The sequence below is a fragment of the Colias philodice genome, chromosome 17 (genome assembly GCF_061535455.1).
Source record: "Colias philodice isolate Cphi_HAF_F1 chromosome 17, ilColPhil1 Martin Lab GWU primary, whole genome shotgun sequence".
NCBI lineage: Eukaryota > Metazoa > Arthropoda > Insecta > Lepidoptera > Pieridae > Colias > Colias philodice.
The window spans coordinates 3,559,473-3,573,878 of record NC_143102.1 but is presented as its reverse complement, the minus strand read 5'-3'; the positions used below and the strand labels follow the sequence as shown (position 1 = coordinate 3,573,878).

At 34.3% G+C, this 14,406-nt stretch overlaps 2 protein-coding genes across 2 annotated transcripts; both read left to right on the top strand.

The window, feature by feature from the left end:
* Positions 1 to 735: 735 nt before the first annotated feature.
* Prp6 (pre-mRNA processing factor 6) lies at positions 736 to 11,675 on the top strand. The gene is made up of 17 exons (XM_089706042.1): positions 736 to 974; positions 1,057 to 1,116; positions 1,243 to 1,366; positions 1,461 to 1,591; positions 1,829 to 2,088; positions 2,326 to 2,586; positions 3,164 to 3,357; positions 5,049 to 5,319; positions 5,542 to 5,678; positions 5,832 to 5,909; positions 7,005 to 7,221; positions 8,037 to 8,200; positions 8,549 to 8,725; positions 9,063 to 9,196; positions 9,562 to 9,712; positions 10,309 to 10,419; positions 11,026 to 11,675. The coding sequence occupies exons 1-17, from the start codon at positions 880 to 882 to the stop codon at positions 11,248 to 11,250; spliced, it is 2,790 nt and encodes a 929-aa protein (XP_089562168.1). The 5' UTR covers positions 736 to 879; the 3' UTR covers positions 11,251 to 11,675.
* Positions 11,676 to 12,217: 542 nt separating this feature from the next.
* On the top strand, positions 12,218 to 14,240 carry LOC149480963 (uncharacterized). The gene is made up of 2 exons (XM_089705997.1): positions 12,218 to 13,586; positions 13,831 to 14,240. Exons 1-2 carry the CDS (start codon positions 12,358 to 12,360, stop codon positions 14,066 to 14,068), a joined length of 1,467 nt encoding a protein of 488 aa, XP_089562123.1. The 5' UTR covers positions 12,218 to 12,357; the 3' UTR covers positions 14,069 to 14,240.
* The last annotated feature ends 166 nt before the right edge of the window (positions 14,241 to 14,406 follow it).

The following is a 14,406-nucleotide window of genomic DNA, read 5'->3' as shown; positions in this document are numbered from 1 at the left end:
TTTTGCACGACCATACAGCAAAAAATAATTTAATTGCAATTTTAACAATGTTCCGTACACTTAGATTGATTGCAAATTTAATACGTGATATGAAATATTATATCGAAAACTTCCCCAAGTTTGCAGAACTTTTGGAATTTTTTTCACGACCATACAGCAAAAAAATAATTTAATTGCAATTTTAACAATGTTCCGGACTGCGGACAAGGTTGCAAAATGAGATTTATTGTCGTCCCAATGTACCATTCACTTGACCGAAGTTTGAAAACTTTTGGAATTATTGTTAAATTCTCGATTTTCAATGTCGATTCTGACTGATCTACAAGGTAAATGGTAACACTGTGGGTAACACAGACAAAACCGCGAGAAATCATCAAATTTCGAAATAAAAATTGTTGCCAACATGCCAACCTGTGTACAGTCGCGTACTGTAGATTATAATTAGACGATAATTATTAGTTTAATTATTATTAATCAATAAAATATTATTTTACATAATATTATAGAGAATGAGCGATTAAGTTATGATTGCATAGTTGTAATTATATATAGGTTTAAGATTGAGTGTGGTTTGAGGGGTTTGAGTCACGTTTGAGGGCTATTTGAGTTGTTGAAATACCTTGAAACCCGATAAGTATATTCTATGATCAATTCTAGCGAAAAACTAGTTAATATTTAATGATCTGTGATTCTTATTTATAACTGACAAATGACAATTGACAGTCGACAGATTACAAACTGAAACAAATGTCAAACAATATTTGTATCTTATTTATATTTTTGTCTCAATATCGTTTTATTTGATAATATAAAGTAAAAACTCAAAAATAAGTTCATTCAATATTTGATATTCCTTCTATTCTAATTACTACATCCAAAATGTCTGTGCCACCACAAGCATTTGTAAATAAAAACAAAAAGCACTTTCTTGGTATTCCAGCTCCTCTTGGTTATGTAGCTGGAGTTGGTAGAGGGTAAGTTATATGTTATTATATTAAAAATTCATATCTACTGAATTCATGAAATGCGATAATTTACCCACTGTATATTTTTCAGCGCCACAGGTTTCACTACACGATCTGATATTGGTCCAGCCAGAGACGCAAATGATGTATCGTAAGTAGTAATAAATAAATTACAGTTTACTTCTACAATCTTTATTTTAATAGAGAAAAATATTATCTCTTTGTAATTAAAATGTAATATTTTCAATAACCTGAATTTTTTGTTTTTATTTCTAAGTGATGATCGCCATGCACCACCAGCAGCTAAACGCAAGAAAACAGAAGAAGAAGATGATGATGAAGATTTGAACGATTCTAATTATGATGAATTTTCGGGATATAGTGGCTCTCTCTTTTCTAAGGTGCATTTTTTAATATTAAATCTGTTTTCATGCAAGTAATTGTTGTTTAAAATTTATAATGTATTCTATTTTATATTTGTTATTACATTTACAGGATCCATATGACAAAGATGATGCTGAAGCTGACGCTATTTATGAGTCTATTGACAAAAGAATGGATGAAAAAAGAAAGGAATACAGAGAAAAACGTTTGAAAGAAGACTTGGAAAGATATCGTCAAGAAAGGTAATATGATTTATAATTAGATTTACCACAAAAATAATATTTTAAAAATACTTGTAGATGAATTTTTAAGCCAATTTTTGAATAAACTTCTTTTCTTTACAACCTAAAGTATGTGTAATGTCATGTACAACAGATACTATTCAATTTTTTAATATTTAATCCAACACATGTAAATTTATTTTTAAATTTTATCTTCAACCATTTCCCCAAATTAACCTATATTGAAAAATGTTTCAGGCCCAAAATCCAGCAGCAATTTTCAGATCTCAAACGTGAATTGAAAACAGTGTCCGAAGATGAATGGGCCGCGATACCGGAAGTAGGTGATGCTCGTAACAGAAAGCAGCGTAATCCTAGGGCTGAGAAGTTCACACCTTTACCAGATAGTGTGCTGTCGAGGAACCTTGGAGGGGAGTCGACGACTTCTATAGATCCTGGCTCTGGTCTAGCGTCTATGATGCCTGGTGTCGCTACACCTGGCATGCTGACACCTTCAGGTATTCTAAATACTATTTGTATAATGGTGCAATCTTATTATAACACTTAGAATAGTGTCTTAAAATATCTCTTTTTCAAAAAGTTTTCTTAGATAGAATAAAGAAAATATATAGCAATAATACATAATATGCATATGCATTGGAAAACTAAAGATATAAAGAAATGATCAATAACTACTTTTTATAACTTATTTTACCTTTGGAATCTATTTTATAATTTATACAATTTTCTTCTAGGTGATTTGGATTTAAGAAAAATTGGACAAGCAAGAAACACATTAATGACAGTGAAGCTATCTCAAGTATCAGACTCAGTCACTGGTCAGACAGTAGTAGATCCTAAAGGTTACCTAACGGATCTGCAGTCTATGATCCCTACGTATGGTGGGGATATCAATGATATCAAGAAGGCTAGGCTTTTGCTCAAATCTGTGAGAGAAACTAATCCTAATCATCCACCTGCATGGATTGCTAGTGCAAGACTGGAGGAGGTTACAGGTAATGTGATAAATAATTAGTTTTAGGGCCGATTTTTAAATCCTTGGATAAAACTTACCCATCCAATAAAGTATTACACGATAATATTAAAATGTCACGTAAACAATCAAATACGGGCAATTAGAATACGTTTTTAAAATGGTAGTTTTATACATTATTTGACAAATAAGTAGTAACCAAGGATTGAAAAATCAACTTATATTTGTGCACATTTATTGTAATTGCTGTTATTGTCACTTAACTTATTTAGATTATCATATTTATGTTATGAATGATTGTAGGACTATTATCACTTGAAAGTAATTTTTAACTTTTTGCCTGATAATTCATCAATAATAGAATAATTCTTCAAATATTAATAAAACTAAATCTAAAGAAAACAGGAAAACATTGGAACAATGGCATAAATGCCATTACCTTGGCAATATTTTGACTCTTATATAACATACAAACACATACAGTTTTAATTGCGCCTCGTAAATCTGTTTCCTTCTATTACACATTTTAATAATACTTTTTATTAACATTTCCTGTCTTTAAACTGTTAAAAATAATTTCTTTACGATCTCAATAAAAGGTAAAGTGCAAGCCGCCCGCAACCTAATAATGAAAGGTTGCGAAGTGAACCCCAGTAGCGAGGAGCTCTGGCTAGAAGCGGCTCGGTTACAGCCCATAGACACGGCGCGGGCTGTCATAGCGCATGCGGCGAGGAACTTGCCGCACAGTGTGAGGGTGTGGGTGAAGGCCGCTGATTTGGAGCAGGAGCCTAAGGTGACCATAGATAATATGTAGGCATAGATTATAAAAAATAAAATAAAAAATAAAATATCCTTTATTGAATTATTATGTACATTAATGGACGACTAAGATCTGTTAGGCAAAAATAAAAAATACAAGAGTTACATTACATTACACAATTATTGAAATAATACAAAAAAGTATCAATTTAGAAATTATAAATATTAATGCAGAAGCCGGGCATAAAATGCGAAGATGCTGCTACCAAAATTCAAATTATAGAATGTTGTGTAATCTATTAAGTGTTAGCTAGTTACCTCATATGAAAGCTAAGTGAAGCTAAACTGGAGCAGCCATAAACATTATAGCCAGATAGCCATAGACAATAAATTACTGTAGATAGGCATAGATTATATAGCAGTGGATTCAAATTCAAATTCAAATTCAAATTCGTTTATTCAGTCTAACTTAACCTAACCTTAGAGCTAAATACATTTGGTGGTAACTGTATAATGATAGGTATATATCAATCAACGGTTCAAGACTGGCATCTTTGCTAGATTACCGAGTAGGTAACCTGTATTAAAGATATCAGTTCCTTCCCCATATAATTTATATAATATAAGAAAAAACATCTAAAGGTGGTCATCACAACTTAGTCAACGAAATTGATTTTTAAGTTCGGATATAAAGAATATAAAAGTAAATTAACTAATTGATATCTTAACTTATGAACATGAAAGGAGTCGAGTGATTATGTGTGGGCATAAGTTAGTGTGTGTGCGTATGTGTATTGAGTATGTTTGTGTCTGCGTATGTGTAAGTGAATGTGTGTGTATGTGTGTGTGTGTGTGTGTGTGTGTGTTTGAGTGGATGTAGATGTGTATGCATATAAAAGAATGTGAAATATGAATGTAAAACTTTCATTAAGTCATTGTACAAATTAAATTTTCAGTCTCCTGATAACTAAGATTTAGCAGCCAATTAGTAACTTGCGTTTTGCAAGTAGCGTAGGGGAGTTTATAGATAGGTAATATTTTATTAATTTTATTGTATAATGAAGGGGCTAGAAAACAATTAAATCTTTTGGAGTGTACGAAATTACATTTATCAACTTCGCAAATTAAAGAATATGTACCTTTTATTCCATAAAAATATTTTAATTTAATTTAAAATTTGAAGTGATAAGATTTTCTGGCAACTGGTAGAGATAAACTACGATAACATGCCGCGCCCCTCCAAATTACTGTTTCAATGTGTGTAGTGACATCCTTACGAAGGAGTTTGTATGTAGTTGTACGTATTCGTCTTTAGTACTTTACGTCCAGATTTGTTGGTCAACTAATCATAAGTTGCCGAGCGCCCAAGACAACGCACGTGTCGTTTTCATAGAATACGTCAGTGCAGCGCCATTACTAATAATAATGAGCGATTAGAGCGTGACTAGTCGAGCAACAAATCCGTGGATTTGTTTTTGTTTGACGGCCGTCTCATTACGCACACATGCGTTGTGAATCTTGGTGGTGCATTGTAAATACTTTCAAAAATACTTTCAAACGTTTTGAATTTTGGAGGGGCGCGCCATGTTATCGTAGTTTATCTCTACTCTTCTATGTACCCTTAAAAACTTTGCAAAGTGTAAAAAAATAATATTATTGCACACATAATTTTTCCTTATTCAAATGCAAAGTTTTTTCGCTATCATTTCAATTTCTCATCACCAGGCAAAACGTCGCGTATACCGTAAAGCCCTAGAGCACATTCCAAACTCGGTCCGTCTCTGGAAGGCAGCCGTTGAATTAGAAAACCCCGAAGACGCGCGAATATTACTCTCAAGAGCAGTCGAATGTTGTCCCACTAGTGTGGAGTTATGGCTTGCCTTGGCTAGGTTGGAGACATATGAAAACGCAAGGAAAGTGCTTAATAAAGCAAGAGAAAATATACCTACAGATAGACAGATTTGGGTGACTGCTGCTAAACTGGAAGAAGCGCATGGTAAGATAATTTTACTAATTGTTTAGCAAAATTAGGTATATGTTAAACAATTTTTTTTTTAATTTAGTATACAACTAACAATAAATCATTAATATAAAGAAATAAACATTATTTATGTCTATGATTAAGCGAAACTCAATTTTTCCAACGTCCAATCAAGAATTTTTTACGGTTGTATTCGAATGAGTCTTAATAATTTCCTACATAATTTTTTTTTATCAGGCAACACACACATGGTGGAGAAAATCATAGACCGTGCGATCACATCGCTGAGCGCTAACGGTGTCGAAATTAATCGCGAACATTGGTTCAAAGAAGCAATGGAGGCCGAGAAATCTGGGGCTGTGCATACTTGCCAGGTAATATATTTAAAATTCATGAAAATCTTTAATTTACGAACATTTTATAAAAAAAATAATAATCATATTTATATTTTGTCACCCTAAAATGTTATTAATGCAAAATAAATTATTATTTTATGTTTATGTTGTATAATAAACACTTTTTTTCAGGCGATTATTCGAGCTGTCATTGGACATGGCATTGAGCCTGAAGACCAAAAGCACACTTGGATGGAAGATGCGGAAGCGGTAAGATTTTTTATTCATTCACTAGCGGTCCGCCCCGGCTGCGCCCGTGGTACATACGTTTTCTCTACATAAGAACCATCCTCGTACTTCAAGGAATATAAAAAAAAGAATTATCGAAATCACGCGTTCACGCGTGATGCCGTGAACAAGGAAAACAGGTTTAATTTTTATATATATAGATTTATTTTAAATTTGGTATATGATATAATATTTTAGGGACAAAATAATGTTCAGGAACGCGTCATGCATATTCTACACTGCCACAACGCGGCGTGACGCGTTGACATATCGGCTACATATGTTCGCTATGTCACCTTTCTATGATTGTCGCAACTGCAACTCGAGCGTTTTTTAGAGCCATAACACAGATGTCTCGTTGTGAACCTTTTACTGTGACCACGACGCCTTGTGAGCAAAATATTATGCTCAATGAGCAATTTTTGTCTATGAGGCTATGAACCTAACATTCAAAAAATGTTTATTAACACATTGAGATACTATTATTACTACGTATGGAGACGACACCTTCTACATCACTTATGTTCCGCTCAACATAGGTCAACCGGCCTCACTGCACTCAGTCGCATTAGCGCGATGGTAGCTGTCTTGTTTGTTTTAAAGCAAAAAACCAAGAAACTCATCAAATAATGCCATCGAGTGTGTTGCTATATTGCACTAATAATTCAAGTAATGCGGCAAAGTGCAAAGAAATAACTTTTCATCGGTAATTAATTAGATAATAATTTTTAAAACTTGGTTCGGGCAAAATTTTTGGCGGGCGCCATTTTGCGTCATTTGTCATAGACTAAAAATTTAAGAAACCGCATTGGGTATGAAAGATGTTTAGATAGATAGATTAATAATTTATTTATTAGATTAATTTTTTTTGGTTACATAGATTGTTCTTAATTGATAAGTAATAGGCAAAATATTTACAAAGTTTTGCCTCTATAGCAGTGAGTTGATGACATCGCTTAATCTATGTCTCACAAGCCGCCCCGCGCCGCCGCGCTTGCAGCACCGATTTTGTCCGTGGTGTCTCCTCTATACGTAGTAATAATAGCCCAATGTATTAACACAATGATCTATGACCAGTGCGCAAACGAAGGCGCGTACGAGTGCGCCCGCGCAGTGTACGGGTACGCGCTGTCCGTGTTCCCGTCGAAGAAGTCCATCTGGCTCCGAGCAGCGTACCTGGAGAAGCAGCACGGCAGCCGCGCCAGCCTCGAGGCGCTGCTGCAGCGGGCCGTGGCGCACTGCCCCAAGAGCGAGGTGCTGTGGCTCATGGGCGCCAAGTCCAAGTGGCTCGCCGGTGATTATATTTAATCCATTAATTGTTAGGCCCCTAGCACAGCGCAGGAGCGCCGTCTGCGCTGTAGATGCCGATGCGGACGCAGAAGAAACAAACGCGTTCGTGAAGCGCTCGCTACTCCTTTGAAGCGCGCGGGCGCGCGGAAAATAATTATATTTCGTTTTAAAAAGTTTAACCTTTTGACTTCGACCGCTTTATAGCGTTAATAGGTCTTTACGGAAACAGTTCTTTTTTTACAATTTCACGGGTTTGAAATACGCCGTGTGCTTAAGACATTATAACTTATAAGGGAATGTGATGAAATTCTATATTATATACATGTCGCAGGCAAATTGTATTATTTGTACCGTGTACAAAAGCTCGGCATTTTGTATGTCGAGAATTCGTAATCAGAAATTTTTCGTTTGGATAAGGGGGTGGATTAGGTTAGGTTCGCGTTTTTAAAACTACACAGAAATAGGAGCCCCGCGAAGTGGGGCTCCGTCGGCTCGCGACCGTCTTTTTGTAGAATTTTTGAAAAAGTAAATCCTCAGCATTTTACAAAATGCCGAGCATTTGTAAACGGCGAGATTATACAATTTGCCTGCGACATACACATTAGGATAATTGATAATTTTAATTTTTATTCTCTAGTGTTTTAACTTTTATTTTACCCAAGTAAAATAATATAATGAATAAATCGCGTTTAAAATCCGTTAAAATCTTTAATTTCTAATTCAATTTTTTTCCGTTTCGCAGTGCAATTCGAACATGTATAGTATCATGTTATAAAGCAACTTTTCGTTCATAATAATTATAAAATATTCCTCTAACAGGTGACGTACCAGCAGCAAGAGGTATTCTATCCCTCGCTTTCCAAGCGAACCCGAACTCGGAAGAAATCTGGTTGGCCGCTGTCAAGCTCGAGAGCGAGAACAAAGAGTACGATAGAGCGAGACGGCTGCTCGCTAAGGCTAGAGCGTCTGCGCCCACGCCACGGGTGAGTGTCTAATGTCTATGGTTTTGTGTGTTCTAAAATTTAATTTGAATTATTTTTAGTGTTTTATTTGCTATTTAATAAAATAAAATAATGATTTTTTTTGTTGCAATAATATGTTTTGTTTTATTTAAAAAGTTGTACTAGCCGCGTATCCGCGTATAAAATATACTATGTATTTCAAAATCTTTTTATTCTCTTATATGTACTTATTACTAGTGTCTACTCAACTTCAGGCATTTATTTTTATCAAATTATCACACATAAAAAATAGTACTCAACATTTAACATTTAACGTTTAACATTTTCAATAAGCAATATTTGATTTCAAAAATATACAAATTTTACCAGGTAATGATAAAATCAGCAAAACTCGAATGGGCACTAAACAACATGGACGAAGCGCTCAAACTTCTCGACGAAGCTATAAAGGTGTTCAGCGACTACGCCAAGTTGCACATGATGAAGGGACAGATCGAGGAGCAGATGGGCAAAGATGATGACGCGCATAACACTTATTCGCAAGGGGTGAGTTTGGGATATAATCTGTTAAAAGTAATGGTTTATTTCAGCTAGGACATACATACATATTTGAAACAGCAATAAGAAATAATGAGCATACAAAAAAAATTGCAATAATAAAATCTATAAGAGGAAAACAATTATGTAATTAGGAATTTAATCGAGAACGTCTAGAATAAGGCAACGCATACGATTGTTCATTTTGCACTAATCTAGAAAAAAACTAAAAAAAAAATACGAGCAAATTCCAATTTAAGAACATCAATCTCAATTTATCGGCCAATTCTATTGTCAAGTATGTATATGCATTTTTATTTTACTTTAATTTGATTTTGCCTCACAGCTGAAGAAATGCGCAACATGTGTACCAATGTGGATTCTATTGTCGCGGCTCGAAGAAAAACTTAAACACGTGACCAAAGCCAGATCAGTATTGGAAAAAGCTCGATTACGGAACCCTAAGAATGCTGAACTGTGGTAAGTCAAACTTAATATTGTAAGGTGAAATTATGCATGTTTTTAGCACCTTATTTCATGGCAGTAATGATGAAACTAATATATCGGTTGCTAACTGTTTAACACTTAATACATGCTGGCAGAGTTTATTTTGGACAATATATTTTTAACGACATCGAAAGTATAAAGTATTGAATACAGTCACATTTACTTTTTAATATGACGAAGAATTGTAGTTTTCTTATTTCAAGTAGTGTTGTATTCATTTTAATTAAAATTAAATTCAAGTAGTGTTGTTTTCATTCATAATCCTTTAATCCTCTTTATATCTATTTATCTTCTCATCAACATCATAAAATAGGAAATAAATATAAAAAAAATAACAGGTTAGAAAGTGTACGCCTAGAACGTCGTGCGGGAGGCGTAGAAATTGCACAATCGCTAATGGCGAAAGCATTGCAAGAATGTCCCAGCGCTGGCCGTTTGTGGGCAGATGCTATATTCATGGAGTCCAGACCGCAGAGGAAGACTAAAAGCGTGAGTTTATGGTTCCTAATGTTATAGAGATAAATTTTCTTTTTATTTTTACCTTTATCAGGACCACAATGTACTCAGGGAAGGGACTGGATTTCTTAACACAGGCTATGCCTAGCAAGAGAGCCAGAGCCTCATAACCAATATTGTATATCCTAAAGGTGAAATAAAGATTTATTTTATTTTATTTCTTTTTTTATTTTATCGAGAAAACTTGGGTGTCGTTTTATCACAGGTCATATTTCGACAAGTTAGAGTTTGTGCGCTCAGGACGTCGTGCTATTGGCGTAGATATTGTCATGGCATGAGCTAGTTGGTATACATAAAATAAATTCCACCTTATTCCCTTCTAATAAAGTCGGATTTTGATTGGGTTAATGCTAATTATATAAAACTAATCAATATCTAAACAATGTCCTCACCAATTAATTGAAATTGATATTTTTGGTTTTATGGCATTCAAATGCTTTATAAATATAAATTTAGGCATCCGCCCCGGAATGGCACATAAGGATGCGGGTTCGAGTCCCGCCTCGTGATCGAATTTTTTCTATTCTTTATAAATTTATATAATAATTAATTATTAATGTTTGCTATAGGTTGACGCGTTGAAGAAATGCGAGCACGACGCGCACGTGCTACTGGCGGTATCTCAACTGTTCTGGACCGAGAGGAAACTGAACAAGTGCCGAGAGTGGTTCAATAGGACGGTACGTTATTTTTACGTTACATTTAATTATAAAAAGAATTGGTTGTTTGTAAAGTAGGTTTACGATCGAGATGTTTACGTGATAACATAATGCAGTGGCACCGCTCGAGATGAGACGGGAGATCGGTCCGTCTCACTCTCGTTATACCTGCGATCGCGCTCGTGAGGTTTTGGTGTGACACAAGTTTCTGAACATGTCACCCGACTAAAACGATTTTAAAAACGTTATCACGTCAAAAGGGACATCTTGCTCTGGTATTATATTATACTTGTTACTTTTTAGTAAATGTGAAAATGAAAATGATAAAAACATAATTTTGTTACTATGATAAAGTGAATTGAATATATAATTTTAGAAGAGTTGAAAGTGCTCAAGCCGTCTAATTTTTTTTTAAGTGTTAACTTCTTATGGGAGGGTATACTCGCTCGCTCGTTACGGCGTCAGTCTGTCTGACCTTCCCTACCCTCATTATTTTAACTTATCACTTCTACCAAACGTCCCAACACGCACACTTTTTTTTTAATTGAAATAATTTAACTTTTGCTCTATATAACATTTTATTGACGCGTTCAATTTATATTCAATTTATTCTTATAACAAATACAGGTAAAAATCGACCCAGACCTCGGCGACGCGTGGGCATACTTCTACAAGTTCGAACTACTGCACGGCAACGAGCAGCAACAAGAAGATGTAAAGACTCGTTGTAAAGCAGCGGAACCGCATCACGGTGAAAATTGGTGCAAAGTCTCTAAGGAAATAGCTAACTGGTGTTTCAGTACGGAGCAGATATTGTTGCTTGTTGCTAAAAACTTACCTGTACCTACGTAGTTTGTTGAAGTATTTGAAGATTAGGTTAATTGTAGAAGTTCGAGTTCGAAGTTCGTTCGACTGCACGGCAACGAACAGCAACAAGATGATGTACATTGTAAAATCTAAGGAAAATATTTTGTTTTATTTTTCCCAAAAATTTGAAAGTCAAAATGTGATGTCTAACATGTTAATGTAATGGAGAGTTCAATTCGTAATAAAGATATGGAATTAGTAAAAAATTGCAATTTAAAGCCACTGCGTGCTTTAAGTTTTGAACAAGCACAGAAAAATATGTATTAATCTTTAATAAATTACATGTTTTAATTTATATAAGTCATAATATGAGATAATTTACAAAGACGTATAGGTTAATTAGTTAAGCTATTGATGTTTATTTTAAGTTAGTCGATGTATATTAAGGATTAATAAAATATTAAAAAGTACTTGGTTCTTTTATTTGGTACCTTTTGTGTTGTTCCTTCTGCTACTACTGTGAAAATATTTGGAATATCTTGAAATTTCATAATACGTTTCACAAAATTACAAAACACCTCACTACAAGTATTGTATTGTTCACTTTTCATATAGTTCACTTTTATTTTTATGAATTTCAAAATTTCTATGGCCCTGATTAAAATGAGCCCTTTTAACTTGTTTTAAAACGAAGTAAATATATTTTAAGGGTTAATACAAATTTCTGCAACAATATAGAATACAGCTTATCCACAAAAATGCATTCTTCGCTAACGCTGCCTCTATATTTATATTTATAATTTATAAGTTTTATCCGTTGCGCTTAATTTTTTTTGTTATAATCACGTAATTACTATTTTTATTAACGTATAAAAAATAAGAACGAGATGAGATATCAAATTATACATCTATTTATGCGTCGTAAGGTGTAAACACCTTTTAGAAATAAAAGTTCTATAAATAATTTTCGGGTTTGTGTGTTTGAATTATAAACGGGATCTGGCGGAATGCCAACAGCGATGCGAGTGAGTGCGCTAAATAGCTCGGAGAAACACGGATTTCAATTTCTCTCTTTTAAACCAAACTTGCAGCATTGTATAGTTATGCTAAGTACGTTATAGTGAAAGTGCAATATTGTAAAGTGCCGTGATAATGTCGCCCAAGTGCCCGATACTGCCGTTACAAGAGATCACACTATCATTAGTAGCTAGACAACTTATTCACACCTTGTCAAGGATCTCTACAGATGAAGATGTCGCTCTATCGTTTACGATGGTTTCGTCTTACTACGAAAGTATGGGAGTGACGAGTGATATATTCCAGGACCTTATCAATCTAATATTAAGTTCGGATTATTTGGATCCGTCCGTTAGATACTATACGATGAAGTTACTGCTCAAAGAAAATGTTAAGAGCTTAGCCACGGGTATGTTCCCGTGCCCTTACTACAGGAAAATCCTAGAATTAATCGTAGAGCAAGGACGCCATCTCACGGCTCTAAATTTAAAAGGCGTGTGGGTGAAAGATGAACACTTACCGTTGATGTATGACATAATTAAAAATTTACCCAATTTATCTGCTCTAAATATACCATACATGGCTAACGACGAAATTCTTAAATGTATTGGAGAATATAATAAAGTATTAAAGCTGCTCGATGTATCTGGTGAAACGGATATCACAGAAATAGGGATCGACGCTATGCTAACTGGCCATCCTCAACTCGCTCAAAGTCTTTCAGTCGTTAATATAGGAATGTATGGGGAAGAAAATGTAGACCACACTGATGTAGCTCTTTTTATCCAGAGGCTTCCGAATTTAACGAATTTAGGTAGTTATTCTTACGTCGGTAAGGCATTAAATTACGTGTACAACAACGATTGCCCTCCAGGATTTAAAACGAAATTACAATATGTCCATGACGTGCAAACGAATGTAAGAACTATGAGAGCAATAATAGCCTTGTGTCCTATGATAGAAACAATTTACTTGGAGGAACCTGACCAAGGTATACTGCAACAAATAAAGGACTTAAATTACCTAAACAAGATTAAATTAAATAAATTCCAATGCCACGAACTGCATCAACTGCTTGATAAAATAGGATATAAGATAGTAACTTTGATGTTGTCGGGCTCAACGGGTTCTTTTAACTTTACAAGAATAGCCGAAACTTGTCCTAATTTAGAAAGTCTCGAGTTTTATCAATGTCAGACGGCGACTCACGAAGAAGAAGTGCCGTTTAATAAATTGGAACACATTGAGATTATTCAAGGAAATTTATCAAGTACATGTTTAAAGTACTTGATGACTGCAACTCCTAAGCTTAAGAAATTCATAATTGGGGATGAAATCAGACTTGATGATAACGATATGGCAAGGTAGGATTATGTTTCTATTCTTATAGCTATTTGCAACTGTGTAAATAAATATTATTTATATTTTCTCTTTCGATTCTATAAAGTCCACTTTATTATTACGATATAAATGACATATGCGAATGATAACTCAATCTGCAGATGCTCTTACAAGATAAATAGATTCTGGGCATATCTTACAGCAACTACGAAAATAATACAAAATTAGTATGGACTTGTATTTGATAACAATATATTTCTATTTCAGAATATTACGTCGTTACAAATTCCCGAATTTAGAAGCTCTATGGTTTCCGCATGCTCCGAGACTCACACGAGACACCGTTGAACTGCTCATGGAATGTTGTCCCAAACTGCAAAGTTTGGGTCAATTGAGCGGCTGGCAATATACCCCCGATGACATGATGCTTATGAGAGCTATTATTGCCAGCACAAACACTGATTTGATCCTATCCCCTCTTGGTATATTCCAACAGGGCACGTAAATTAACAAACTACCTACATAATATTATTATTTATGTGCATTATTTTTAATTTAATAAATTTTTGTTTAAGTACTTAGCACATAAGTGTGTGTGATGGACATTTCAATTTTAATAATTTATTTTATTTAGGTATGCTCTATGAACCGGGTGTAATTAAATGTATTAAAACATATATTTTTTATTCATTTGTAGTGTAAGCAGAAAATGTAACTTCAAGTAGATAATATCAGCTATCGCTATCGTTTGAATCGCTAAAATTAGGATTAGGATTTTCAAAACTGTTTAAGTCATTATCATTAAAAAGAATGCTCATCTTCATAAACATAGTTAAAATGTGT

What these genes read in the sequence shown, in the direction of transcription:
- Prp6 (XM_089706042.1), top strand. Translation starts at nt 880, where the DNA reads ATGTCTGTGCCACCACAAGCATTTGTAAATAAAAACAAAAAGCACTTT. An exon ending in TAAACTGGAAGAAGCGCATG is followed by an intron (nt 5,320 to 5,541) that starts GTAAGATAATTT and finishes TTTTTTTATCAG; the next exon opens with GCAACACACACATGGTGGAG. An exon ending in GGATGGAAGATGCGGAAGCG is followed by an intron (nt 5,910 to 7,004) that starts GTAAGATTTTTT and finishes ATCTATGACCAG; the next exon opens with TGCGCAAACGAAGGCGCGTA.
- LOC149480963 (XM_089705997.1), top strand. Translation starts at nt 12,358, where the DNA reads ATGTCGCCCAAGTGCCCGATACTGCCGTTACAAGAGATCACACTATCA. An exon ending in GATGATAACGATATGGCAAG is followed by an intron (nt 13,587 to 13,830) that starts GTAGGATTATGT and finishes TTTCTATTTCAG; the next exon opens with AATATTACGTCGTTACAAAT.